At 42.0% G+C, this 19874-nt stretch overlaps 1 protein-coding gene across 4 annotated transcripts in view; it reads right to left on the bottom strand.

The window, feature by feature from the left end:
• Positions 1-19874, bottom strand: part of LOC110503872 (lissencephaly-1 homolog A) — an 86618-nt gene that overhangs the window by 43492 nt on the left and 23252 nt on the right. For 3 of the 4 annotated variants that reach the window (XM_036962036.1, XM_036962034.1, XM_036962037.1), the window contains exon 2: positions 10659-10971. The exons of the other annotated variant lie outside the window; for it this stretch is intronic. In XM_036962036.1, the coding sequence (XP_036817931.1) occupies positions 10659-10690 (32 nt within the window). In that variant the 5' untranslated portion in view covers positions 10691-10971. The remainder of the gene's footprint in view (positions 1-10658; positions 10972-19874) is intronic. 4 annotated transcript variants of the gene reach the window in all.

Genomic DNA, 19874 nt, shown 5'->3' with positions numbered 1-19874 from the left:
TACACAGTAGGTGAACGGATAATCTCTGCATGTGTGGTTCCCACCGTGAAGCATGGAGGTGTGATGGTGCTTTGCTGGTGACAAGTGATTTTATTTAGAATTCGCAGCACACTTAACCAGCATGGCTTCCACTGCATTCTGCAGTGATACGCCATCCCATCTGGTTTGCACATAGTCCCACTCATTTTGTTTTTCACCAGGGCAATGACCCAACACACCTCCAGGCTGTGTAAGGGGCTATTTTACCAGGAAGGAGAGTGATGAGTGCTGCATCAGATGACCTGGCCACACAATTTGAGATGGTTTGGGATGAGTTGGACCACAGACTGAAGGAAAAGCAGCGAACAAGTGCTCAGCATATGTGGGAACTCCTTCAAGACTGTTGGAAAAGTATTCCAGGTGAAGCTGGTTGAGAGAATGCCAAGAGTGTGCAAAGCTGTCATCAAGGCAAAGGGTGGCTACTTTGATTTGTTCACTTTTTTAACTTGTGGTTCCTACATGATTCCATTTGTGTTATTTCATAGTTTTGATGCTTCAAAGTAGCCACCCTTTGCTTATTTGAGCTGTTCTAGCCATAATGAGGTGGCAGGTAGCCTAATGGTTAGAGCGTTGGGCTAGTAACTGAAAGGTTTCTGGATCGAATCCCCGAGCTGACAATGTAAATCTGTCGTTCTGCCCTCAAGGCAGTTAACCCACTGTTCCTCGGTAGGCCATCATTGTAAATTTGAATTTGTTCTTAACCGACTTGCCCAGTTATATTTAAAATAAAATTGACTTTGTCTTTTACACAAATGGGGCAATCTTCTGTATCTTGAGACAGCACAACTGATTGGCTCAAATGGAAGGAAAGAAATTCGACAAATGTAAAGTAAATAAAAACCCTGGACTAGGTGTCAACTTTTGACTGGTACTGTATGCGTGCATACAGTGCATTCAAAGTATTCAGACCCCTTGACTTCCCAAATTTTGTTGCGTTTTGTCTTATTCTAAAATATATATATTTTTTTAAATAACTCAGCAACCTACACACAATACCTCAATGAATAAGTGATATTTTTGTGTGTGTGTAATTTTTGCAAATGTCTTTAACATAAACTGATATCTTATTCAGGACGGCAGGTAGCCTAGTGGTTAGAGCGTTGGGCCAGTAACCGAAATATTGCTAAAGCGAATCACCGAGCTGACAAGGTAAAAATCTGTCATTCTGCCCCTGAACAAGGCAGTTAACCCACTGTTCCTAGGCTGTCATTGTAATTAAGAATGTTCTTTACTGACTTGCCTAGTTAAATAAAGCTAAAATAAAAAACAACAAGTATTCCTACCCTTTGCTATGAGACTCGAAATTGAGCTCTGGTGCGTCCTGTTTCCATTGATCATCCTTGCTGTTTCTTCTACTTGATTGGAGTCCACCTGTGGTAAATCCAATTGACGAGATATAATTTGGAAAGGCACACACCTGTCTATATAAAAAGGTCCCACCATTGACAGTGCATGTCAGAGCAAAAACCAAGCCATGAGGTCGAATGAATTGTCCGTAGAGCTCCGAGACAGGATTTTGTTGAGGGTCACGTTTGGGGAGGAGTACCAAAACAGTTCTGCAGCATGGAAGGTCCAAGAACAGTGGATTACAACATTCTTGGATTAAGTTTGCAACTACCAAGACATCCTAGAGCTGGCTGCCTGGCCAAACTGAGCAGTCAGGGGTGAAGGGCCTAGGTCAGGGAGGTGACCAAGAACCCGATGGTCACTCCAGAGTTCCTCTGTGGAGATGGGAGAATCTTCCAGGACGACAACCATACATGCAGCACTCCACCTATCAGGCCTTTATGGTAGAGTGGCCAGACAGAAGCCACTCAGTAAAAGTCACGATAGCCCGCTTGGAGTTTGCCAAAAGGCACCTAAAGATTCTCAGACCATGAGAAACAAGATTCTTTGGTCTGATGAAACCAAGATTGAAATCTTTGCCCTGAATGCCAAATGTCATGTCTGGAGTAACCTGGCACCATCCCTACGGTGAAGCATGGTGGTGGCAGCATCATGCTGTGGGAATGTTTTTCAGAGGCCAGGACTGGGCGACTAGTCAGGATGGAGGGAAAGATGAACTGAGCAAAGTACAGAGAGCCTTGTCAGGACATCAGACTGGAGCGACGGTTCACCTTCCAACAGGACAACGACCCTAAGCACACAGCCAAGACAACGAGGGAGTGGCTTCAAGACAAGTCTCAATGTCCTTGAGGCCCAGCCAGAGCCTGGACTTGAACCTGATCGAATATTTCTGGAGAGCTGAAAATAGCTGTGCCGCAACGCTCCCCATCCAACCTGACAGCGCTTGATGGGAGAAATTACACAAATACAGGTGTGCTTCAACAAAGTACTGAGTAAAGGGTCTGAACACTTATGTAAATATAACCCCCCCCCACCCAAAAAAAAATAATGGTAAATCGTTTTTTTGGGGGGGGCTTTGTATTTTATGGGGTATTGTTTGTAGATTGAGGGGGTGGGGAAACTATTTTAGCCATTAGAAAAAGGTTTACCCTCTAGCACAGAGGTGGGTAATTCCTTTCCCCAAGGGCCTTACTGATGTCGCACTTTTTTCCATCCCTGGCAAACACAGCTGTTTAATCAAATTGCATTCTAAACTGAAGATCATGATTAGGTGATTATTAGAGTCAGGTGTTTCAGCTGGGGCTGGGGGGATTTTTTTTTTGTGGACTGGAATTAACCACTCCTCAAATCATATTGGTCACATACACATGGTTAGTAAATGTTAGAGTGTAGCGAAATGCTTATGCTTCTAGATCCGACAGTGCAGCAGTATCGAACAGGTAATATCTAACAACTCCACAGCAAAACCGAATACACACAATCTAGTAAAGGAATGGGATAAGAATATATGGATGAGCAGTGACAGAGTGACTAAGATGCAATAGATATCATAGAATAGTGTAAAATATATACACACTACCGTGCATGCGTTTGGGGTCACTTAGAAATGTCCTGATAGAGCACTTTTGTCCATTTTTAAATTAACATAAAATTGATCATTAATAGTGTAGATGTTGTAAATTACTATTGTAGGTGGAAATGGCTCATTTTTATTTTATGGAATTGACATACGTACAGAGGCCCGTTATCAGCAACCATCACTCCTGTGTTCCAATGGCACGTTGTGTTAGCTAATTCAAGTCTTAGAAAAATGGGGGGGGGCTATCCCTATGTTTTCTTTACATTTTCACCTAAAATGACATACCCAAATCTAACTGCCTGTAGCTCAGGCCCTCAAGGAAGGATATGCATATTCTTGATACCATTTGTTAGGAATCACTGAAGTTTGTGGAAAAGTGAATTTATTGCGGGAGAACAACACAATAGATCTGGTAGAAGAAAAGACAAAGACAAAACAACCGTTGTTTTTTTCTACCACCATTTTTGAAATGCAACAAAGGTCCCACTTCCAGCCATCACTCTGGTCATAATTCCAATTGTGTCCACCAGATGGCAGCAGTGTGAAATTCTCAGAAGGGCAATTTGAAGCATGAGCAAACTACATGACATTTAGTGCGAAGTCACCCAGGTACATTTGGGCAAATCGTGAAGTAGACATTTGCATTCATATTACATTTTTCTGCAAGAATATCGTAAAATCTGTATACTTAGACTTCAACTTAGCTTTTCCAGTATTAGTATTCATTATAAGTTTAACATTTGCAAAACACCCAGTTTTCATAACTCTGAATATTCGTATACATTTTTGTCTAAAAGGAAAGGCATGCTGTTGCATAAGGTTAGCAGCTACATTTTGCGACAGATACAGGGTTCCGGATACTCCCGTAAAGCCCAGTTCATTGGCTATCTAGCTAGCTTTGTTTGACCCCGATTGATGTTTATTTGACAAAGTTAGTCGACCAATGAAGGCCGCCTGCGTCGTCGGCATGCAATGAAGGTGTCACTGACCAAATTTGGTGTCCTATAGGACATACTATACTCCTAATGATATAGTGAAGTCTGGTTACGTTCTAGGATCTCTGAAGAATACATACGAACGTGATTTGACTGGTTGAAAGAACGTTTAGGGTTAGATTTTCACAGATTTCTTTCTTTGCAAATTGAACGAGTGAAAATACAAAATCGATCGTGTATGCTATATGGACCTTTTTAGGATATGAAAAGGGATTTTCTCTAACAAAACAACACTTCATTTCATCTCTGGGACCCTTGGGTTGATAAATCAGAGCAGGATTTCAGAATGTAAGTACACATTTCACCATCAGAGTGGAATATATCAGACCTATTTTTTCACAGTAATAGCTACTGTAAATTGGATAGTGCAGTTATATTAACGAGAATTTAAGCTTTCAACCGATATAAGACACTTATATGTACGAACATTTGTTGTTTCTCTAAAATCTGCGACCGTCGGGGTGCCTAACCCTGAGAAGTTAACAAACATTCAAATACCATTATAGAAGGTAAAGTAAAAACCCAAACTGGTCCCTGCATCAATACCAGTATATCATAAAATATTATATACCGCCCAGCCCTATTGACACGTACCAACAAACGGGTCCGATCATTCTACAGTGGTCCCTGTAGCGTACTCTCAACCCGGTGTTGACTGGTTTGGGATTAGATTAGAGGAGCCCAGCACAGTTCAGCACTTAGTGTAGGAGAGCAGTATGGAGTGCTATCTAAACAGCTGTGAATCTGCACAGGGAAAGGGAGTGAAATGAAGGTAATTCTGACTGTAGTATTTACCAGTACCAACCAAGTCAGTTTCCCCACTCCATACAGAGGCAATGACATGGTACTGATCTGCTGGTTGGAGGGTCAGTGAGCTCTACAACACATGGAGGTGAGGTGTGTGTTTGTGTGTCTAGCTTGGAACTGTTGAGTCAGCTGCAAATGCACACCACACACAAAATATGCATGGTGAACACAATCTGCCGTACATTCGTCATACAACTAATGGCCTCTTCCACTAGTAGCAGGCATAATGGGATTTGGTGGGCTCTGCAAAGGCTGCGCCTCTCAGCAGTCAAGGGCAGACTAAACCTACCAGGTGTTACATTGTTCAGCTTGAGTGTTAAAAAAAAGAAAAAAAAAGAGAAACGGGGTAGAGGAGAGCGCAAGAGGGAGAAATCAAGAGAAGGGGCGAGACCAACGAGGGAGTGTGGGGGAGTACAGGCTTTAGATTACCAACTCATGTATTCAGCTTTCAGCAGCAGAGAGGACTAGCAGCAAGACCCACAAGTCAGGTTGTTAGATTAGCCTGCTGAAGTACACTTCATGCTTGTGTAATGTATACAAAGCACATTTGTCCAATGTTTAATGCACTAGGTTCAACAAGCAAAAAAATGTATGTTATCATGGTCTGAGCATCAGCATTTTTCAGTGGTTAGAACAGTTGTGTCCCACACAATCAGGTCTGTGCGTATCTGACAGGCTGGATATTAGAACATTTTAATGATGGACCCCTTGCCAGCCCACCCAGCCAAACTCGATACCCAGCCCACCAGGAGCACGCCACAGGGGTGAGTGTATGTAGGGGTGAGTGTGTAGACAAGATGGACAGGTGTGAGCCATTTCCCATAGGAGACAGCTGCCACACCCAATACAGAGCACAGGGAGTGATTGAGCTTGTTGTACCACTACAGCAATATATCTGCCGACAAAATGTGTTCATTTGATGACGTCTCCATGTTTAGCATATTCAGGAACGTCAGCTGACAATTCCACAGGGAGAGACGAGAAGCTTAGCTATCCCAAAAAGAAACGGCATGGAAAAGTTAAGTAACAATCAAGAGTGGAAAAACAAAATACGTGCTTTTCATTGGTTCTGGAAATAAGAATAAAAAATAAAAAAATAAAAAATTCGTAATAGTAACAGCTGATAAAATAGGCCTGACACCTAAGACAAATATTTTTGTTTTCAGAATAAGGCTTCTCACTTAATATGTATACATATATAAATACAATTTACATCAGTGAGGAAGACCTCCAAGAACCACAAAGTTTCTCAAAAAAAGTCTAGTCTTACAAAACCAGCACACAAATGTCTTCCCCGTTCTTTCTCCCTGAACTAACAATCTCTATGGTGACATGTCTTATATATCAGTGAGCAAAATGCATTCTTCTACTAGACTTTCTCTTTCAAAAAGCATCAGCAATTTATAGAAGCTTTCACACATGCCCTGAAGAACCATCTCTCTCTCCAGCTCAATCTGACAGTTGAGTTGAGACAAAAGCAATGGCAGAGTGGAGGAAGTTTTAAATAGAACGGGAACAAGATCCATTTGTGTGCGGCTTGATAACAAACCATGAAGAGGGTGAGGGAGGGGAACAGGGGTCATAGAGTATTGAGGAGGCCGGGGCATGCGGGCAGTCAGCTGGTAACAGTCACCATTTCCCTCCAGTCAGTCCATTGATTTAGATGTAATGACTCAAGATGTCTACCCGGTTTCCCACCAGGGTTCACAGAACACAGATAGAGCGGGACCGGCGGTTGGTCTGTCACACAGATCGGAGTGGGTGTTTTACTGTCAAGAGCCTTCAGACTCCACAATAGATGGAATGCAACAGATGCTGGTCCTCATCGGCCTGGCGGCTCGCATGGAGCAATGGTCCCATACTGGTTTCCTGTAGTGCGTGTCCGGGCATTACATAACGGAGTAGAAGGAGAAGAATGTGAAGAGCCTGCTCAGTGTTCTGATTAAAGAGCATGGAGGATTAGAATCCCAACGGAACACTCAATAGCGATACTGAGAGTTAATTTGGCCCCATGTCTTCGAAGGCTAAACTAAAACCGTTTCAAGAGAATGACGAGTGTTCTGTTATGTCATGTGAATGACCGACACATTCATTGTCTACCGATCTCATTACAGATAAGGTAACAGCACCAACTTAGTTCATCAATGCAAATAAAAGATGCATTGTTAGGCAAACTCTTCCTAACACAATATTACAGATACATTTTCAAAACGCAGATCATTAAACCATTTCAACCGGTTATTTTTCTGCTTCAATAGAGTGATCAGGGGCATGCAACTCGTTTTCCTTCACACAAAGTACATTTAGTGCAACACATTCGGCAGAAAATAGCTTCAGATGACAACAGAAAGGCAATGCTATTTGGCCAGCAGCCACACATAGCTAGCTAAGTAAATTAGCTTATAATGAAAAGGCTAGGTATTTTTTTTGCAAAAACAAATGCATGATCATAATATGTCTAATGTTTATCAGAAAAATGTAGCCAGCTACAAGTGGCTCCACAACAGTCAGAGCTCTGTCTGCTGATAGAATGCCGGTTCGTGAATGTAGATATTTCATTGATAACGAGAGCTTATTATTACAACAAGCATTTTTGATCTCAGTTTACAAAATACATCGTTAAAAACTCATCAAGATATAAAAACAAATATTTTTCATTCCTGCATTAATGTGACCCCAGAAATTAGTGTGTTAATTAAACGCATAACCTTTGACATCTCTCCCCTCCTATAGATCTGAAATCCCCTTACCCCAGGCCGAGCTCAGATACACACCCCCCCCCCACACACATCTTCACCTTCTCTTACACAACTCTCATCATGCATCTGATCTGACACAGGGCTGTGTTAACCCTATCCCCCACCTCAGGAGTTAATTACCAGGTTCATAGACACCACAGGGCAACGGACACCGCAGGGATGGTTACACACCTACCCTGTTATTTCTGGCTACAACAGTGTCCCTGCTATTGGCTTCAACATCGACCCTGACTTACTGCACAGATGAACACATCTGTGTGTGTGTAGAACTCCGCAAATCAATGCCTCTGGGTAACGATTCGCGGGACAACACACATGGGACTGTCTGGACTTCCACAAAAAAAAATAAAAAAATAAAAAATTCGTAATAGTAACAGCTGATAAAATAGGCCTGACACCTAAGACAAATATTTTTGTTTTCAGAATAAGGCTTCTCACTTAATATGTATACATATATAAATACAATTTACATCAGTGAGGAAGACCTCCAAGAACCACAAAGTTTCTCAAAAAAAGTCTAGTCTTACAAAACCAGCACACAAATGTCTTCCCCGTTCTTTCTCCCTGAACTAACAATCTCTATGGTGACATGTCTTATATATCAGTGAGCAAAATGCATTCTTCTACTAGACTTTCTCTTTCAAAAAGCATCAGCAATTTATAGAAGCTTTCACACATGCCCTGAAGAACCATCTCTCTCTCCAGCTCAATCTGACAGTTGAGTTGAGACAAAAGCAATGGCAGAGTGGAGGAAGTTTTAAATAGAACGGGAACAAGATCCATTTGTGTGCGGCTTGATAACAAACCATGAAGAGGGTGAGGGAGGGGAACAGGGGTCATAGAGTATTGAGGAGGCCGGGGCATGCGGGCAGTCAGCTGGTAACAGTCACCATTTCCCTCCAGTCAGTCCATTGATTTAGATGTAATGACTCAAGATGTCTACCCGGTTTCCCACCAGGGTTCACAGAACACAGATAGAGCGGGACCGGCGGTTGGTCTGTCACACAGATCGGAGTGGGTGTTTTACTGTCAAGAGCCTTCAGACTCCACAATAGATGGAATGCAACAGATGCTGGTCCTCATCGGCCTGGCGGCTCGCATGGAGCAATGGTCCCATACTGGTTTCCTGTAGTGCGTGTCCGGGCATTACATAACGGAGTAGAAGGAGAAGAATGTGAAGAGCCTGCTCAGTGTTCTGATTAAAGAGCATGGAGGATTAGAATCCCAACGGAACACTCAATAGCGATACTGAGAGTTAATTTGGCCCCATGTCTTCGAAGGCTAAACTAAAACCGTTTCAAGAGAATGACGAGTGTTCTGTTATGTCATGTGAATGACCGACACATTCATTGTCTACCGATCTCATTACAGATAAGGTAACAGCACCAACTTAGTTCATCAATGCAAATAAAAGATGCATTGTTAGGCAAACTCTTCCTAACACAATATTACAGATACATTTTCAAAACGCAGATCATTAAACCATTTCAACCGGTTATTTTTCTGCTTCAATAGAGTGATCAGGGGCATGCAACTCGTTTTCCTTCACACAAAGTACATTTAGTGCAACACATTCGGCAGAAAATAGCTTCAGATGACAACAGAAAGGCAATGCTATTTGGCCAGCAGCCACACATAGCTAGCTAAGTAAATTAGCTTATAATGAAAAGGCTAGGTATTTTTTTTGCAAAAACAAATGCATGATCATAATATGTCTAATGTTTATCAGAAAAATGTAGCCAGCTACAAGTGGCTCCACAACAGTCAGAGCTCTGTCTGCTGATAGAATGCCGGTTCGTGAATGTAGATATTTCATTGATAACGAGAGCTTATTATTACAACAAGCATTTTTGATCTCAGTTTACAAAATACATCGTTAAAAACTCATCAAGATATAAAAACAAATATTTTTCATTCCTGCATTAATGTGACCCCAGAAATTAGTGTGTTAATTAAACGCATAACCTTTGACATCTCTCCCCTCCTATAGATCTGAAATCCCCTTACCCCAGGCCGAGCTCAGATACACACCCCCCCCCCACACACATCTTCACCTTCTCTTACACAACTCTCATCATGCATCTGATCTGACACAGGGCTGTGTTAACCCTATCCCCCACCTCAGGAGTTAATTACCAGGTTCATAGACACCACAGGGCAACGGACACCGCAGGGATGGTTACACACCTACCCTGTTATTTCTGGCTACAACAGTGTCCCTGCTATTGGCTTCAACATCGACCCTGACTTACTGCACAGATGAACACATCTGTGTGTGTGTAGAACTCCGCAAATCAATGCCTCTGGGTAACGATTCGCGGGACAACACACATGGGACTGTCTGGACTTCCACAAAGTACAAAAGCCATTGTATACCTCAGACCATTTCCTTGGCCACAAGCTAAAGAGATCTCCTCTGCACTAGGAATATTAGGCTGTGTCATCATCCACATCCTTTGTTATATTCTGCCTCATGCCATCTTTTGGGTTACAGAGGCCAAACTGAATAGTGATCAATAACATTTGAGACAGGAAGGAGGAGATCAATATATTTGGGCTGGGGACCTCAGGGGTGTCTGGGACCCAAGCACCCCACCTAACTACAGATCATTGATTCTTCCTGGGTGGGCCTGATAGTTATTGTTCACCTCAGTTGGTCAGTTTCAAAAATCAATGCACATCTTGTGCTGTGAGTGAGTTGGCATTTTCCTTCACTACATCCATGTCTGTCTGATGAGAACAATGGTAACTACTTGCTAGAGATATGTTGCTTTGTGTCTCTGGAATGGATCGAATGGTTAACAAGGCATAGAAGGTTTGCACTTTGCAGTGGGGCTAGGAAGGAAATGCAATTTCCAGTGTTCACTTGTTTTCCCCACTTTGCTGAATACAGATGCATGTATTGAGCTCATGGGGCTTCTAGCCCACCTAATAAAGACATTAACCAGCCACAGTCCCTGATAGAGTTACTGCTGATGTCACAGGTACTGCTGATGTCACATGGCTGTGTTATTCAGGGTGGCTCTAGGGAACAGATGGTGGTGGATATCAAAGACAGGGCAGCTCAGCAAGTTATTGCAACAAAATTGTGGGTTGTGTTTTAACATGGTTGGTCGTGTATGTGTTACTCACAGTTCGTCTCGTTGCCGTTGTGACAGCACCATGGTGGCAGCAGGGATATGTGGGCGGGGCCAGGGATGGTCGAGCACAAGGCGTGGCTTGCAGCTGCTGCAGTTTCCCCAGTCAGAAGATCAGATCAGTTCAATCTAATGAACACCAGACACACTGACAGTGATGGCGTTCCGATGCACAACAACGACGCCGGCTAACTGGGGGATGGAGGCTCTGCCACTAACGCAGGACTCTGCCCCCCAAAAGCTCTGGCTCCAGGAACGAGACGAGGATAACGCCTGCAGTAGGGTTACCAGTCAGTTCTAAACCGCATCTGGAAAGAGAAAGAGCAGGGAGAATATGAGCATGAGAGAGAAAGTCGAGGGAGAGAGAAAAGGAGCCAGAGCGGTCAGTATTATGCATGACAGACACCACATAGAACTGGGGACGAGAACATTCATATGACAGTAAAGATCATGTGTCTAAAGCAGAGGTGGGCACATTTTTGGGCACAAGGATTGCGTCGTGATTTAGAAATTAAACGGAGGGACACATTTTTGGGGGGACCAAATGTTTGTTAAAATCAATTTGTGGGGCATGCCGAGTGGCGCAGCGGTCTAAGGCAGTGCTTGAGGCGTCACTACAGACCCGGGTTCGATCCAAGGCTGTGTCACAGCTAGCCGTGATTGGGAGATCCATGAGGCTGCGCACAATTGGCCCAGCGTTGCCCGAGTTAAGAGAGGGTTTGGCAGGCTGAGATTTCCTTGTCCCATCGCGATCTAGACTCCTGTGGTGGGCCGGGCGCATGCAAGCTGACACAGTCGCCAGGTGTACGGTGTTTCCTCCGACACATTGGTGCGGCTGGCTTCCGGGTTAAACGAGCATTGTGTCAAGAAGCAGTGCAGCTTGGCTGGGTCGTGTTTTGGAGAACTCATGGCTCTCGACAGTCACAACTCCCGTACGGACACAGGAGAGGCAGCGATGGGACAATTGGATACGACGAAATTGGGGAGAAAAAAGGGGTACTTCCTCCAGCCGAAGGGAGACAAAGAAAATAAACTACAATGTGTGCCCCTTTTTACTCCCCAATTTTGTGGGCCCCCTTGGTCTAAAGCCATCTCGTCACAATACTGAGAACCAGAAAGAGATGGAGAGGTCACAATAATGCAGCTGACCTCTTGACTCAATAGACTGTAATATACTTAAGGCTTGGTCAACACAATGTGACACCCAGCAAGAATTCAAAACATCCTCATTTTCATCAGGTGAGTCACCAGTACAACTCTCCCAATAACCCCTCTTCTTCTAACTTCCACCACCAACAACACACTACTCCAGCCCTACGAGGTAGCCTGGTCATGTCACGGTGGCAGTTCAGTCTGGAGCCCTTGGTTCACCCTGTAGGGAGACCCTGACACATGCAGGATAGAGAGATGACCCAGATTCATCCAGCTGAAGGCAGCCCACTTCCGTTCCCATCCCAATGGCTGTCCAATAGAACAGTAGAAAGCAGGACAGACTAATGGCTGACTGTACAGCCAAATCTCCAGGCAGACCCAAACTAATTTTGGGTCTGAATTGGCTGATAACAATACAAATTAAATCAACTGACAAGGGCTTCAAAACAACAGGGCTCAAATAATTATTTTAATAATTCAATCAATCGCCTTTTTAGTCTCATGGTTTCTAATAGAGGTCGACCGATTAATTAGGGCCAATTTCAAGTTTTCATAATCGGAAATCAGTATTTTTTTTTACACAGATTTAAAAAACCTTTTACACCTTTATTTATACTTTATTTAACTAGGCAAGTCAGTTAAGAACACATTATCTTCAATGACGGCCTAGGAACGGTGGGTTAACTGCCTTGTTCAGGGGCAGAAAGACAGATTTTTACCTTGTCAGCTCGGGGATTCAATCTCGCAACCTTACAGTTAACTAGTCCAACGCTCTAACCACCTGATTACATTGCACTCCACGAAGAGCCTGCCTGTTACACGAATGCAGTAAGCCAAGGTAAGTTGCTAGCAAGCATTAACCTTTTTGGGATAGGGGGCAGCATTTTCACATTTGGATGAATAACATGCCCAGAGTGAACCGCCTCCTACTCTGTCACAGATGCTAATATATTATTGTATAATATAATATTATTATTAGATAGAAAACACTGGCATTTCTAAAACTGTTTGAATGATGTCTGTGAGTATAACAGAACTCATATGGCAGGCAAACCTGAGAAAAATCCAACCAGGAAGTGGGACATCTGAGGTTTGTACTTTTTCCGAAGCTTGGCCTACCGAGTACACATTGAGATATGGATGAGGTTGGACTTCCTAGGGCTTCCACGAGATGTCAACTGTCTTTTCAAACTTGAATGAGGATTCTACATTTAAGGAGGGGCTCATGAGACCTGTTTGAGTCAGTGGTCTGGCAGAGAGCCTCGGTCTCATGACGCGCGCTCCCGACAGAGTTACCTCTGGTTCCAGTGCCTTTTCTGAAGACAAAGGAATTCTCCGGTTGGAACATTATTGATGTTATATGTTAAAAACATCCTAACGATTGATTCCATACATCGTTTGACATGTTTCTAAAGGACTGTAACAGAACTTTGAGTTTTGTCTGGACGAAGTATCTGCACCTCATGAAGATGGATTACTGGGCTGAACACGCTAACAACAAGTGGCTATTTGGACATAAATGGAACAAAATCAGTCATTTATTGTCAAACTGGGATTCCTGGGAGTGCCTTCTGATGAAGATCAAAGGTAAGTGAATATTTATGGTGTTATTTCTCACTTTGTTGATTCCAAAATGGCGGCTATTCTTCTGGCTGTTTTGGGTTCTGAGCGCAGTTCTCAGATTATGCTTTTTCCGTAAAGTTTTTAAAAAATCCGGCACAGCGGTTGCATTAAGGAGAAGCATATCTTTAATTCTGCGAATAACTCTAGGATCTTTTATCAATGTTTATTATGAGTGTTTCTGCAAAATCACCGGATATTTTGGAATCAAAACATTACTGCACGTAAGGCTCCAATGTAAACAGATTTTTGGATATAAATATGCACATTATCGAACAAAACATACATGTATTGTGTAACATGATGTCCTGAGTATCATCTGATGATCAAAGGTTAGTGATTCATTTTATCTATATTTCTGCTTTTTGTGACTCCTATCTTTGGCTGGAAAAATGGCTGTGTGTGTTTTTCGACTTGGCGGTGATCTAACAATCATATGTTGTGCTTTAGCTGTAAAGCATTTTTGGACACGATGGGCAGATAAACATCTTGTTAATCTTTCATTTGCTGTATTGGACTTGTTGACCTCTATGGTAGGGGGCAGCATTCGGAATTTTGGATGAAAAGCATGCCCAAATTAAAACGGCCTGCTACTCGGGCCCAGAAGATATGATATGCATATAACTGGTAGATTTGGAAAGAAAGCACTAAAGTTTCCAAAACTGTTAAAATACTGTCTGAGTATAACAGCACTGATTTGGCAGGCAAAAACCTGAGGGAACCAACAAAAAAAACTACTTCCTGAATGGATTTTTGTAGTTTTCTATTCAATGCCATTACAGTATCCATTGATTTAGGAACTGCCAATTGATTCCTATGTCTTCCACTAGATGTCAACAGTCTTTAGAAATTGTTTCAGGCTTGTATTTTTATAAATGAGGGAGTAAGACCAGTCTGAATGAGTGGACCCTACCGTGTCGCAGAGCTTTTTCATGTGCAATCCCGAGAGTGCGCATTTCTTGTTTACCTTTTATATTGACAACGTTATTGTCTGGTTGAAATATTATAGAACATTTAGGCTAAATGGATTTTGTCTGCCTGTTTTGACTGCGTTTGAGCATGTGGATTACTGAAGAAACCGCAAACAAAACAACGTTTTTGGATATAACTAGAATTTATCGTACAAAATTAACATTTACTGAGTAAATTAATGTCTTCTGATTGCCACCATATGAAGATCAAAGGTAAGGAATTAATTCTCGCTCTATTTCTGTGTTTTGTAACACTTCTGCTTGGCTGGTTACTGTTTGTAATAATTTGTCAACTGGGCTGTGTTTTGGGCTAGGTATGCTTTCGCCGAAAAGCATTTTATAAATCTGACACCGTGGTTGGATTAACAAGAAGTTAATCTTTAAACCTATATAAAATATGTTTTGTTTTCTGAATTTTTATAATGAGCATTTCTGTATTTGAATTTGGCGCTCTGCAATCTCACTGGATGTTGGCGAGATGGGACACTAGCATCCCACATACCCTAGAGGAGGTTAATGTGTGAAAGTTACATATTTCTAAAGAATATTTTAGAATTTCGCGCGCTGCCTTTTCAGTGGAACGTTGTCAAGGTGTTCCGCTAGCAGAACCCATGAGCTAGAAAGGTTAAACTTATCTTATAAAAAAAATCAATCAATCATAATCACCAGTTAAACTAGTAATATCAACAATGTGTAGTTATCTAGCGTGTCCTGCGTTGCATATAATGGATGCGGTGCGTATTTGTGAAAAAGGACTGTCGTTGCTCCAATGTGTACCTAACCATAAACATCAATGCCTTTCTTAAAATCAATACACAGAAGTATATCTTTTTAAACCTGTATATTTAGCTAAAAGAAATCCAGGTTAGCAGGCAATATTAACCAGGTGAAATTGTGTCACTTCTCTTGCGTTCATTGCACGCAGAGTCAGGGTATATGCAACAGTTTGGGGCGCCTGGCTCATTGCAAAGAATTTTAGAATAATAATGACATAACATTTAAGGTTGTACAATGTAACAAGAATATTTAGACTTAGGGATGCCACCTGTTAGATAAAATACAGAACGGTTCCATATTTCACTGAAAGAATAAACGTCTTGTTTTCGAGATGATAGTTTCTGGATTTGACCATGTTAATGACCGAAGGCTCATATTTCTGTGTGTTATGTTAATTTTAAGTCTATGATTTGATATTTGATAGAGCAGTCTGACTGAGCGATGGTAGGCAGCAGCAAGCTCGTAAGCATTCATTCCAACAGCACTTTAGTGCGTTTTGCCAGCAACTCTTCGCAAGCACAGCACTGTTTATGACTTCAAGCCCATCAACTCCCGAGATTAGGCTAGTGTAACCGATGTGAAATGGCTAGCTAGTTAGCGGGGTGCGCACTAATAGCGTTTCAAACGTCACTCGCTCTGAGACTTGGAGTGGTTGTTCCCCTTGCTCTGCATTGGTAACACTGCTTCAAGGGTGGCTGTTGTCGATGTGTTCCTGGTTCGAGTCCAGGGAGGAGCGAGGAGAGGGACGGAAGCTATACTGTTACACTGGCAATACTAAAGTGCCTATAAGAACATCCAATAGTCAAAGGTTAATGAAATACAAGTGGTATAGAGAGAAATAGTCATATAATAACAACCTAAAACTTCTTACCTGGGAATATTGAAGACTCATGTTAAAAGTAACCACTAGCTTTCATATGTTCTCATGTTCTGAGCAAGGAACTTAAACATTAGCTTTCTTACATGGCACATATTGCACTTTTACTTTCTTCAACACTTTGTTTTTGCATTATTTAAACCAAATTGAACATGTTTCATTATTTATTTTAGGCTAAATTGATTTTACTGATGTATTATATTAAAATAAGTGTTCATTCAGTATTGTGTTAATTGTCATTATTACAAATGAGTTTGTAATAATCGGTCGACCTCTAGTTTCTATAAATCTTAACTATTACTTAATTTTATACAAACTCAAAGTAACAAGGACATGAGTGCTTCCAAGCATACAGGAAAACATAATACACTCAGGAACCAATTGATACTTGGGGTTAACCTGAGTTTACAACCACGGCCATCCGCCACGGTAAGCCTCTTAGTCTACTGGGAGCAGGATCACGTCGTCTCACCCAGACCAGTAAACAAAACACAGCTGTTAAATGCTAAGGGGGAATCTCAAAGTATTTTTCTTGATTCCTGGGCTTCTTCTCCTTCAATGCATTCCTCGTGTCCCTACTCCTAATTTCCTTCTCAACAACGACAGAGGTAAATGACGAGAGCATTGGAAGAGAAGATCAATTCCAGAATTTGCTTCAACATAGCACCCAGGACAAGGTGACCCAAAGGCACAGGGCCCTGCGTTGACTAATATTTGTGTCTTATTAGGATCCCCATTAGCTGTTGCAAAAGCAGCAGCTACTCTTCCTGGGGCCCACACAAAACATAATACAGAATGACATAATACAGAACATAAATAGACAAGAACTGCTCAAGGACAGAACTACGTACATTTAAATTTTTTATTTTAAAGGCACACGTAGCCTACATATCAATGCATTCAAACTATTTTGGCAAATAGGGGAGAGGCGTAACTAGGTCGGCCGATTTATGATTTTTTATTTAACCTTTATTTAACCAGGTAGGCCAGCTGAGAACAAGTTCTCATTTACAACTATGACCTGGCCAAGATGAAGAGACAGTGCGACACAAACAACAGAGTTCCACATGGAATAAACAAGCATACAGTCAATAACACAATAGAAAAGTCTATATAGTGTGTGCAAATGAAGATTAGGGAGGTAAGGCAATAAATAGGCCATAGCGCCGAAATAATTACAATTTAGCACGGAAGCAGTGTTGTATGGCATTCATCTGGCGCTTAGTTAACAGTGTCCAAAGAAGGGCCAGAAGTGTACAAAATGGTGTCGTCTGCGTAGAGGTGGATCAGAGAACCACCAGCAGCAAGAGCGACATCATTGATGTATACAGAGAAGAGTCGGCCCGAGAATTGAACCCTGTGGCACCCCCATAGAGAATGCCAGCGATCCGGACAACAGGCCCTCCGACTTGACACACTGAACTCTGAGAAGTAGTTGGTGAACCAGGCAGTCATTTGAGAAACAAAGCCTTGGCCAGGTCGATGAATACGGCTGCAGAGTAATGTCTCTTATCGATGGCGGTTATGATATCGTTTAGGACCTTGAGCATGGCTGAGGTGCAACAATGACCAGCTCTGAAAGCAAATTGCATAGCGGAGAAGGTACGGTGGGATTCGAAATGGTCGTAACCTGTTGACTTGGCTTTCGAAAACCTTAGAAAGGCAGGGTAGAATAGATATAGGTCTGTAGCAACTTGGGTCTAGAGTGCGGCAGCTTTCCAATCTTTGGGAATCTCAGACGATATGAGAGGTTGAACAGGCCAGTAATAAGGGTAGGAACAATTTCGGCAGATCATTTTAAAAAGAGAGGGTCCAGATTGTTTAGCCCGGCTGATTTGTAGGGGTCCAGGTTTTGCAGTTCTTTAAGAACATCAGCTATCTGGATTTGGGTGAAGGAGAAATGCTTGGGTGAGTTGCTGTGGGGAGTGCAGGGCTGTTGACCGGGGTAGGGGTAGCCAGGAGGAAAGCATGGCCAGCCGTAGAAAAATACTTACTGAAATTCTCAATTATAGTGGATTTATCGGTGGTGACAGTGTTTCCTAGTCTCAGTGCAGTTAGGAGGAGGTGCTCTTATTCTCCATGGACTTTAGTGTCCCAGAACTTTTGAGTGGGTGCTACAGGATGCAAATTTCTGCTTGAAAAAGCTAGCCTTAGCTTTCCTAACTGCCTGTGTATATTTGTTCCCAACTTCCCTGAAAAGTTCCATATCACAGGGGCTATTTGATGCTAATGCAGAATGCCACAGGATGTTTTTGTGCTGGTCAAGGGCAGTCAGGTCTGGAGTGAATCAAGGGCTATATCTGTTCCTGGTTCTACATGCTTATTTAAGATGGTGAAGAAAGCACTTTTAAAGAATAACCAGGCATCCTCTACTGACGGAATGAGGTCAATATCCCTCCAGGATACCCGGGTCAGGTCGACTAAAAAGGCCTGCTCGCTGAAGTGTTTTAGGGAGCGTTTGACAGTGATGAGGGGTGGTCGTTTGACCGCGGACCCATTATGGACGCAGGCAATGAATGAACAACGAACACTTATTTTAATATAATACAATAAATAATTAAACATGTTCAATTTGGTTTAAATAATGCAAAAAAAAGTTAGAAGTAAAAGTGCAATATGTGCCATGTAAAAAAAAAAATGTCTAAGTTCCTTGCGCATTACATATGAATAGTTCCTTTTAACTTGAGTCTTCAATACTCCCAGTTTTAGGCTGTAGTTATTATCGGACTATTCCTCTCTATACCATTTGTATTTCATAGGCCTTTGACTATTGGATGTTCTTATAGGCACTAAAGGTATTTCCAGCCTAATCTCAAGAGTTGATAGGCTTGACGTCATAAACAGCACCGTGCTTCAAGCATTACGAAAAGCTGCTGGCAAACGGAAGAAAGTGCTGTTTGAATGAATGCTTACGAGCCTGCTGCTGCCTTCCACCGCTCAGTCAGACCGCGCTATCAAATATCAAGATTTAATTATAAAACACACAGAAATATGAGCCTTAGGTCATTAATAATGGTATAAAAAAAACAGATTATGAATCGGCCCTAATTAAAATCGGCCATTCCGATTAATCGGTCGACCTGTAGTTGTAACCTACTGGAAGATCATTCAATTACATTCCTTATATTAGTCAGTCAATTTCCACCTGTTGCTTTTTTGCAAGAGAAAGGGAACCCTTTGACAGAGCAGCAAGAGTAGTACCTACATCAAATCTAGAGACAAAACGTATAAAAGCAGAGGTTGCCTAGTCAATAGATTAGGGCTGTCCCTAACAAAACATCTTGGTTGACCGAGATCTGTTGTTTCGACCAATTGATTGGTAGACTTTTTTTAAATGTGTATTTTTCCATATATAGACACACCCTATGTTTGAATAAAATCCACTATATGTAGGTTACTGTCTGATGCTTAAGCACAGCAATTAAAAATTGAGACAAATTAAAGGAGCCAGAGATTATAGCTTAACCAGAAGACAACAAAATCCTGTTCCAGACCCGCCCCCTCTTCCTGCTGGTGGCATTCCCAGATTCTGCCATTAGGCAACTTCTAGTTGACGGTAATATGCTACAACAGCGTTGCCAAGTTATCATACCATTTCTACTTATCTGCATGCCTGTTTCATTTAATGTATAATGATGCCTTCATTTCTCAAAATCAATGTCATGTGGTTAACCAAATCTATCTAAATAAAAATACATCTAAAAGTAACTTCTATTACCATTGCCAATAAATACAAACATTGCAGCCTACAGTTAGAAAATATGACAAAAATATATATCCTATAAATCACATTTGCTGTGCATGGCCTGTCTGC

Source organism: Oncorhynchus mykiss, chromosome 24 (assembly GCF_013265735.2).
Source record: "Oncorhynchus mykiss isolate Arlee chromosome 24, USDA_OmykA_1.1, whole genome shotgun sequence".
Lineage (NCBI taxonomy): Eukaryota > Metazoa > Chordata > Actinopteri > Salmoniformes > Salmonidae > Oncorhynchus > Oncorhynchus mykiss.
Note: the sequence above shows the minus strand (reverse complement) of the source record. Positions and strands in the feature narration are given on the sequence as shown.